Genomic DNA, 10,515 nt, shown 5'->3' on the forward strand with positions numbered 1-10,515 from the left:
AGTCGTGACGTGTGGGCAGTCGTGACTTTTGAGCAGTCGTGACTTTTGAGCAGTCGTGACCTCTGGGCAGTCGTGACCTTTGGGCAGTCGTGACCTTTGGGCAGTCGTAACCTCTGGGCAGTTGTGACTTCTGGGCAGTCGTGACGTCTGGGCAGTTGTGACCTCTGGGCAGCCACGACTTCTGGGCTGCGTGCGCTGAACGGAATCCATGGGGCGAAAGTGCGCGCACTTCTCAAAACACCTGCTCTTATACCCCTGTCCCCCCCCTCCTATGGCCTATACCCCATAGTGGGTTTGTGCCATTAACTTGCCCCCCCCCCCCCTCTGCGTGACACTGGATGCTGGACAGCAAAGGCTCGACTTAAAACAGCCCCGCTGTTAAAAAGCATTAAACAATGAATGTGAGGTTACTGGGTGGCACGATTGCAAATGATAGTTTTAGGGTGCATTCACACCAGAGATTGACAGAGGTCATGCAGCCGACTGTAACTGGCGACCAGAAGCAACTCGAGGTGACCAACGTTCACACTGGTTAGCACGACCTGTCAATTGCCATGTCGAAGCATCTTGCACTTAATGCCTTTCACTTCTGTAAGCAATGCCATCGCCACATGAAATAGGTGTCAGTGTAAGCACGTATCTTGCTCCTGCATTGCTGGTTGGTTCTGGAGTTTTGTAATTGCAGTCAAGCGACTAAAAAATCAGGCAGCAAGCAACTGACCTAAAATAGTCCATTTTTGACCAAAGCGACTGTTTGTGACCAGTTGCTTTGCAACCAACATAATTGCATGACCTCTGTGAGTTACTGACATCAATAAGCCTGTGATGCATGATGTATCTTCAATAAATATGATAAAGTTGGGAAAGCAGTTCCACTTGATACAAGCATGGGGTAAAATGGAGCCATGGTATGGGATTGTACGACGAGATAATGCAGCAATTTTGTATCAAGCGCTCAGACTCGGATTAAATTACTGCTACTAAAAGTAACAGATAGAAGAGTAGAAAGGTGTTTGGTGCTTGCACATGCTCCTTTTGCTTGTACCCTAATTTATGCCCTTCAGTTCAGCATACATTGGGCTAGGCATTTGAAGCAGTTAAAACCGAGCAATAATTAGGACTCAGAATAGCCATAATACTGGACAGTATGGGTGTTCACATAGCCTGTGTTGTCCAGTTTCAGCTTGTCCTTGTCTTTATCCTTTTTGTTTGACTTCACTTACATCAAGTGCTGCTTGCTTTGTGTTGCTCCTTTTGTTTTCACAGATGTGTGGCTTGCCTGTAAACTAAACTTAGTGATTGTGTACTTGTACGTGTTTGTGTGCAGGACTTTGGCTCTATCTTCTCAACGTTGCTTCCCGGCGCAGACGCCAAGCTAGTGCCTCCAGAAGGCATGGATGCACTTCAGGGTCTCGAGGTCAAAGTGGCCTTTGGTGGCGTGTGGAAAGAATCTCTCCAGGAGCTCAGCGGAGGACAGAGGTGAGATGACCTCTTTGTGCCTTATACAGGAGAACCCTGCATATATGTTGCAGGAAAGAAAAGCGAGAAAAAAACATACTAACCGAGACACTGTACGATCCTAACTCTAGTGAGAATTTGGCAGGCTCAACTGTAGTTCACATCTTCGTAATGCAAAGTGTTGCATGAATCATTGCAGCACGAAGTGGCGACGCGCGTGGAGCTTGCGGGGCCCAAGCAGCCAGGAATGCAAATTATTCTTATGGCTTTGGCAAGCTTACGTTTGCGCTTCTTGAATTTGGCCTGGGTCAGCAGCTTCTTCGGGTGGGGTGTTTTAGCAGGAAATTTAGATGTAGTCATTCGGTGAAAATTGTGGCACAAAACTCTGACGCGTTGAGCAGGTGAGGCCCTAACGGCCCTAGACACACGTAGTTTTTCTATTGTGTAGTGCTTTGAGACTGCGACGGGAAACCGAAACGAAATTGAGCTGGTGAGTCACTCCAGAGATGCCACTAGAGTGAAAGATAACACTTTAGCTTTCACTTTACACCACCTGCAGCAGGAAATGGCAGTGCGTTTGGGTCATCGCCTATTAAAAGCGTGTGGTAGGCTTCCAACGACAACCCGCCACACACACTTTGTGACACATAGGTAAAGATGCTTATTTTTCACAGAGCTGTGAAAGCGACGTGCAACGACCCATTACCGGAACAAGAACACAGTGTGTGCCAATATTTTCGCGTGACACAGTTGGGCGAGTACTGCGGCGAAGCTGCCATGGCGGTCACTTACTGCTCTCAATTGCACATGCCATGCACTTTTTCTTTTTTCTGTTCACATGGGATCTAGCTGCCGGAAAACGTAATATATGATTGCACTTTGGCGATGCACTGAATGCTGGTGCCGAAACAGCGTGTTTTCCAGCAACATATAAAATGAGGGAAAAGAAACATAACTTTGTTGGCTTATTTCTTGTGTTCTTCATCGCGATCGTTGGCGCCGAGAAATCGTACCTAATGGTATCGTGTCAACGAGGTTCTACTGTATTTCCAAAGCATGAAAGGGACAATTGCCATCCACACAATTGTAGCATAAGGCTACAAAGAAAACCCCTACAGGTTTCTGAGAAGGAAAGCTTTGCAGTTTAAGAAAACTTTTTCCTGGTCCAGGGATCGAACCCAGGACTAACGCCTTGCCGGGGCAGTCGTTCTGTTGTCTAAACTAACCAGGAGGCTGGCAGACAGGAGATCAAGGCTGCATCAATTGACCATTCGATGCACAGGGACACGGAATATGATGGACCAGCTCTGTGAAAGCCCACAAGGTGGAGGAAGGTTTGTGAAAGGGATAGATGTCATCCACATGATTGTAGTGAAAGTCTACAAAGGAAACCTATTGCAGGCTTTTGCAGAGCTGGTTTGCCACTTTGTGATTTGTCACAGCACTAACTGTATGAGAAGCACTTTGGTGTCCTTTGGTGTCCAGAAGGTCAGAGGGAGATGGAGGTTTGAGGCGACCAGCAGTGGTCGAACAAGTGTCATCGGAGCCAACGTTTCTGCAAAGGCATTTGTCTTTGCAAGGACAGCAACTGCTTTTCTTAGCAGAGTTTCTGTGCATATTCGCTCCCCCACCTTTGATAGGGGAGGGGGAGAGTAAACTGGTGTGTAAAGTAGGGTAAGTGAAAGTTTTAAAATTTGGGGGGTTAGCCTTCATAGCAAGGGAACACATAGGAGTATTGCTGTTGGTTATTCCAAGTAGTAGGGGTGATAAAGTGGAGAGTGATTTACACGTGTAAACACGCATTGTAATTCATCTGAGCGCAGTTTTTCCAGACAACTGGAACTAACACTTTGGACTGCTACGGTAATATGAGTTTGTCAAACAGTATGCAGATTTCATGACTTCTTTCAAAGGCGCAGAAAGTACCTCAATGTTCATGTTAACTGCAGGAGTTGAAATCCATTCCAATGGATCAAATGCAACCGAGCCGAAAATCTCAATAGTGATTCACCTCTCCACCATATCGTGAAGTGCTTTGCACGGACCAAGGGAGCACTGCGAGTGTGGGTGACGCGTAAGTTTGCCGGTGCCGTGTGCACTGTTCGCAGAGTACTAAATGTAAAATGGCAACCCATAAAGAGAAGGAGAATGGGTGACCATGATGGAAAGGAGAAAGCCACTTCATCTTGCGGGGGTGGGGAGAGTGTGGGGCTCCCTATGAGATAAGTAAACTTTGAATAGTGGAGAACCTAGCCTTGAAGTGTGGCTTCACGGCATCATGCACTACGCTGCCGTGAAGCCACATTTCAAGGTGAAATTCGCTTATAACCCGCACCCTGACTTTACTGTGAAATTTATTACGTAAATTTTTGGTGCGGGCAAACATACATTACATTCAACACGGCATGCGATGCGCAAGCACTAGAATTTAGCTAGGACAGTGGACATATGAAAATATTCACGGCACTGCACTGAGGCACTAACATTGAATATTAGGTAAATATTGGGTAATACGGTACTCAGATATGTTAACGCAGAAACGCCAACAGTACAAAAAACTGTTTGCAGACTTTTGCTTATTGTTGGAGTTCAGCCTAGCTAAAATTGCCGTATTTACTCGCATAATGATCGCACCCCTGAATTTGGTCGTCAGCATTTGATTTTCTTTTCTTTCCCGTGTGATGATCGCACCCTGAACTTGTCACAGTGATATGTCGTGTGCCAAGTCTAGCTAATGATGATTGTGCTTACCATCTGTCAAATGCTACGCGAGCGACTCTTCAAGACAAACCAAGCGGTCTGCACGCACCCAACATAGTCAAGCAGATGCCCCATTTCATTCCTTTTATCACTTCTGCACTTCCATGAAAAAAAAAAAAAAAACTTGCATCGGCTTTATTATTTGTAGGCTTCGTAATGGTTTTGGTCAACAACAACAACAACATAAAGGGTGCCTTTCGATTCTTCTCGTCTGCACTCGTGGGCGCGCAACAAATTGTGAGCGGCAACGATAGTGGCCATGTTTACTCTGATATGTTCGAAGTGTACCCTATTTACACGCCGATGCTTGTAACGCAGCTAAGATATTCACCCACCCTTAGCGGAAACGTGCCGTATTAGGATAGCAGTGAAGACAAATGCCGCAGTTTTCGCAGCATGCCCGCCATGTGTTTCTATGTCACTGGCATCTAAGCGTGCCCATCTCTGTTTCTGTCCCCTCAAAGTGTACATGGCTACATTATTGTCGCAAACTTGCTGATATTAACGATATTATTCATTACCGATACAGGAAAAACTGTTTCAATGCGCATAATGTACTCACAAAAAGAAAAATAATCGTGTTCGGCTTGCTCCGCCGGCCGCCATTTTTGTTTTCGTGTCCCGCACTGACGGCAGCAGCCGCCTGCTTGTTGACCCGTTGTCATCCCGCAGTAAATGTGGGATGAAAAAGGAATATGTTTCTATACGTGCTATATTTAACCCGCGTAATGATCACACCCCTGAATTTGCGCCAATTTTCTTTTACATAAAAGTGCTATCATTATGCGAGTAAATAGGGTAGGTGATGGGCGAGACTGTGGGAATGTCTAGTGTTTGCCCATCAGGATGGCAAATGTACGTCATTGCATGTTATCCCGATGCCACAAAGTGCAACCTTGACTGTGTGACACCAACAGTATGAGCTGGGTTGCACAATTTCAGCTTAGTATTTTCTGCCTACATGGAGCCTAACCCATTCCGTACAGTAAATGCGCAGATAAACGTGGTCGGCACGATGGCTGTAATTGTTTGCTGGTCACCCGTAAGCCTGAATGTTGCATCAACGTCCTTCACTGAAGTGCATGATCTCAAGCCCGATCACCGGTGAGCCACTCGATGATTAGAAAACTTGTGGTTTGCCACCTTCTGTCATGCCGGCCAGCATCAGATTTTCGTTGCAGCCACACACTGGCTTGGCTGTTAGGCCTAACCAGCACTGGTTCATCGAGTGTCGGCAATCAAACGTACAGTTTGGTGCAGGCTCAACACAATTATTTGCAGCAGCCTTATGGCTTTTGCAAAGCTGGAACACCATTTCGATAACGAAAGTGAGAGTATGAAGGAATTCATTGGTGCCATTATGTTTGAGAGCTGCCATTTTTTCCGAATTGCTGCACGCAGACCATGGTTGAAAAATCGAGCAAGGCACCACATGGCCTCCAAAACTTTGGTTGACAATACACACTTGTTAACAAGTTCATTGATCATGGCAGTGCTGCAAAAGTGCGAGAATATTCAAGCAGATCCAAAAGATTGACCAGTGGCTGTAAACAAATTACAGTTAAACCTCAATTTAATGAAGTAGGTAAAATTGGCAACTTGCATTGTTATATTGAAATGTTGTTGTATTGAAATTTTATCTTTTATGCGAATAAGTACAGTTGCTGACTGATTTTTCTTGCAAGGGAAGGGGCTGCAGAATTTTCCGAATTATTGGGCGATCGAAAAAAGCAAATTTGAATGAGAAAACAATTTATTTGATGAATTCGATGTCGGCGACGAACGATACGGTTTCATGCCACGTCAATGAGATCTCCACATCAGCGGTACGAATTAAGCGAAGCCAGCCACGCTTTCGCATGCACTCTGCCCCCGTGGCTGATAGCGTCGCCCGCACTGGGATGGCGCTATCTTGAAAAGCGCCGACAGCGGTGAGCGAATACTTCGTCTACCCCTCGCTTCGAGTCACCGAAACTCGAGATTACGCAACCTCCACAGGGAACGTTACATGATGAGAAGACAGCTTACGTGATGCCATGCCGTCTCAGCATGCCCACTCTTTGCACACGTGACACATTACCTCAAAAGCAGGGTGCACGGCTGCGTATGCACTCAGCTGCGCTTACAGCCACTGCTGAGACGCGCGCCAGGAATTTAGAAGCACCAACTTACCCTCCATCGCCCCTCGCGCGCTTGATTGCATTACCACGAGTGAGCTCCCCTTCCCCCTCTTTCCCTTTGCTCACATTGGAAGGCAGCACTCGTGAAGCCACCATCTTTCTTGTCTCACCCTCACACACTTGCATTCGCATCTAAAGCACAAAGTGCGCGGGCCATGATAAGATCTTATTGGACCTGGACTTTATATGGAACATGTTGCGACTCCACTTCAGTGGTGGCTCGTCACGCTGTGCGTGATTTGAGAGGTGCGTTTGCAAGCAGCTGCTTGTAATTCAATCATTTGACTATCTGGGTCCGCAGAAGTTTCCATTTATTGTCTCTGCATTCCTTTGCAGCGCAAGCGAAATTTCATTATAGTATTTAAATTTCATTTAAGTATTTATAGTATTTAAATCGTGTACAAACACACTTTGTTATATTGAGGTTCTAAATACATGGTGTTCTAGGGACAGGAGGTTATGAAAAGTTAAATACTTGGTTATAGTGAGAATTTTGTTATATTGAAGTTCGTTATATCGAGGTTTAACTGTATTCATCTTTGCCGTCTCTTTGCTATGCGATGCGACTTGCCCACTGAAACTATCGAGTGTACGTGTTTTCAGATTTCTTTAATTTATTTCAGATACTTAGGAAATTCTGCATACTGTAATTATAGTTGAAGCGAATATCGAATAGCATAGTACTGCATTTACTTGCATAAGGCCCAAATATTTTCAGATTTTTTTGCAAGCTGCAGCCCCAACACAAGGTAGTCATGATCTGGGCTCAAATTGCTATGCAGAAAAACCCAACCACTGGTGGCTGACTGTAAACATATTTATTCAGTCGTCTTGTTGCTTCCAGCGCCTCTGTCGTTTGACGAATTTGCCTCATTGGCGTCCTCCTAAAACTGCTTGTCCTCCGTGCCACCCATACTGTTCGAGATTCCCATCGCCTTGAAACTCTTGGTGGCAATGCGGTCACCTGGAGCTTGAAGATCGCAGTATAAGTGATTGAGTACTTGCCTATCTTTGCCAATGGAGCTTGCCTGAAACCATGAAGCAGCCAAGCAATATGCTGCAGCACAGGTGATACGGTTGAAGCCCGCTGGATCTATGCTGCATGATGCTGCACGATACGGTGGTGATGATGTCATCGTCAGCAAAACGGCTCCAGTGACATGTAGTAGTTTGCAGAAATTAACCAGCCAGTATGTGGACATGTGCTTGGCACTTCTCGAAACTTTCTTTTCTTCAAATCTTTATGCCTCGAAGTGGTGGTGCACGCCTTACTCAAGTGCTAAATGCATTGTTCGATCTCGTAATAAAAATATTGAATATTCACTCAAGCCTATTATATGCCCCTAGTCTCTTTTTTTAGACTGTATAATTAAGTGTGGAATTCTTCTTTCTCCTGTTTAATGAAACAGGTCACTGGTGGCACTCTCTTTGATCCTGTCGTTGCTGCTGTTCAAGCCAGCACCAATCTACATCCTGGACGAAGTGGACGCTGCGCTTGACCTCTCACACACACAAAACATTGGCCAGATGCTGCGTACCCACTTCAAGCAGTCACAAGTGAGTAAAGCATTTTGAGAAATGCACCTTGAAATTAAGAAGTCTGCGTTCTGTTCCATGAAACGACAAAGGAAACAGGAGATATCCTTCTGTAAATTAGTTCTTTAAGGAGTCTTATGAAACTTCCTACTTCTAAGTTAACATTTAGAAGTGTCTGAATGTGAACCACAAATTCTTGAATTATTATTTACACGCACTGCTCCGGCAGACAGGAGCTCCCAAGAGTGCAGAACAGAGGCCTAGATAATGTCAGTGCACTGCAATTTGTGGACATTTGACAAACTCTAGTAAGAGCCATTGATCTGTGGTGCCCAAATCTGCATAAAATGTGTCGCAATTAGGGTCACTGTCATTGATTTCTCTGACTAGTGTCGTCGGATCCTGCTTTTCTCTGCACTGGATGTTTTTGTAAGGCATTTCAATGCGTACACAAATCACAGCGCTGCAGGAAGATATTTAGATTGGTGAGACATCCCTCTAGGCAAGTTAGTTCAAAACAGGACAGAATCTCACTTCGTATAAAGCTGTATGCACCACTGAATGCCTCCTCAGCATAAAGTTTGAGCAAGAATGAGCCAGTGGAAGCGTGTCTTTTCCACTTATGCTCCCGAATTGAGTGGAGTTGTGTGTATGTTCCTCGCACCCTGTTCATGCCATCCCTTCCTGAGGACGGCAGAATTCCAATGACTTCAGCAGAGATGCTGTCTCTGCAGCAGCAACATCTATGTTTTCCTGGTGTCAAGGCTGCATTGAATTTTTAGATTCCCGCACATCGTATTCACTTGTGCTGCAGTAATTATGCCTCAATGCTTACAGTATTAGTTGGAAGCACTGTCGGTGTTCTACTGTGCCGAACCAGAAAACTGTGTTGGATTTCTAGCTTCGATGGAGTATTTGTCTAAATGAATGCAGCCCAGTGCAGCTCTAAATTTGGCCACAAGAAAGGGCTTATAAATGCAAAGATGGACCTGACATTGACTGATTGTGTGTGCTCAGACATTCAAAAGTCGACAAGCCCCCAAAGAAAAGATGTGACTGCAGTATTTTACAAGTGACTCAAAAGCAACAAGCACAATATCCACTTGTGAGTGGGACAGTTTGTCTTGTACAGTGTGTCACTTACTCTCAACGTTCATTGACCATTGCAGTTTGTCGTCGTCTCTCTGAAGGAGGGCATGTTCAACAACGCCAACGTCCTCTTCCGAACAAAGTTCGTCAACGGCATGTCCACCGTGTCCCGCACTACGCAGAGCGTTGAAGGCAATAAGTGACCTAGGACTCGCAAGGGCCACTCGGTTTACATGGTTTTCATCTTCCGATACCTTGTATATTATTCATCACTTTTAACATCGCTTAAGAAATGATTCTTATTGGGCCACTTATTAAGCTTTTATTTTTGTGGCACTCGATTCGTTCTGCTAAATAAACATTTTTTCGCTTTTTTATAATTGTCCTTCATTTTTTTCCATTGGCTTAGAAGCAAAGGTGTCGTGCCTTTCCAGTTCCTAAATATATTTTCCCGCACAGATACACATTTTGGTGCTGAGAGAAAAACAAACTGTAGAATAACTGCTTATTACTAGGGCTATGTGAATACCAAATAGATTTCTATACAAATATCGAATCAAGAAAAGAAAGCTGATTATCGAATCAAATATTGAATATCAGAGAATTTAAAACAAGCCTTGATGCTTGCAAAATTTGTGCCAGAAACAGTGCTGCACATCCTCAGGAGGCTAATGATGTTACTTACCAAGAATCTTGCTAGTGGGACCTTAAGTACCTATCCATTGAGATGTGTAGTATGCTTTACTATTATTAAAGGGAAGACCAAATTAGTGTGTCAGCACTGATAACAATGCAGCCCTTATTATGAAGTTTGTATTGTGTTCCGTGTGTACTTACATGCTGGTTATATCGTTATTGTATGTGAAGGTCTGGAAAACTTTTTTTTATCTATAGAATGTCTGTCAAAGGGAATTAAGTGCTAGTTTCCCTCTGAAGCTGATGAAATAGTAGAGTTATCCTAAATACCAATGGGGGGGGGTTCTTAGTTTAATAGTGGGCCATACTGTGCTTAATGGCAACCTTCTATTGCATAGAAAGCTTTCCAGTTTTCTTCCAAAAAACAGGAGCCAGGTTTTTCCATTTTTATGGTAGGTGGTTTCTGTGGATTATCATCAGCTCATTAAGGCTCATCTGTGCAACAGTGAAAAGCGGTGAATGCGCATCATGTCACTCGGCCCCACTTCGTGCCGTCATCGGCATTGACGGTAAAGAGTTTTCAAATTGAGGGGCCCACGGCAGGTTTGCCCATCCAAGTTTGCCTCTGCTCAGGCATCAGCACACTGTCACATATTTTCGAGCCTGCCACATAAATCCAGAGCCAGTCTTGTGACGAATCGGCTCGGAGCTATGAAAACAGACCGTTGTGTGCCTACGAACGGCGTTTGGAATGAGGGCCACCATACGATATTTCTCTAGGTGGCGGCTGTGAACATGCAACGGTCATCCCATGCACTCGCTTTCGGTGGCAAGGCTGGTTTGTTGGCTTTCTGGG

General features: G+C 44.9%; 1 protein-coding gene across 2 annotated transcripts in view; it reads left to right on the plus strand.

Moving 5' to 3' along the window:
- LOC139056321 (structural maintenance of chromosomes protein 2-like) overlaps nt 1-9,403 on the plus strand; it is an 84,312-nt gene extending 74,909 nt beyond the window's left edge. For both annotated transcript variants that reach the window (XM_070534479.1, XM_070534478.1), the window contains exons 20-22: nt 1,328-1,479; nt 7,808-7,955; nt 9,104-9,403. In XM_070534479.1, coding sequence (XP_070390580.1) covers nt 1,328-1,479; nt 7,808-7,955; nt 9,104-9,226 — 423 coding nt within the window. In that variant the 3' untranslated portion in view covers nt 9,227-9,403. The remainder of the gene's footprint in view (nt 1-1,327; nt 1,480-7,807; nt 7,956-9,103) is intronic.
- Nucleotides 9,404-10,515: the final 1,112 nt, after the last annotated feature.

The sequence above is a fragment of the Dermacentor albipictus genome, chromosome 2, assembly GCF_038994185.2.
Source record: "Dermacentor albipictus isolate Rhodes 1998 colony chromosome 2, USDA_Dalb.pri_finalv2, whole genome shotgun sequence".
Lineage (NCBI taxonomy): Eukaryota > Metazoa > Arthropoda > Arachnida > Ixodida > Ixodidae > Dermacentor > Dermacentor albipictus.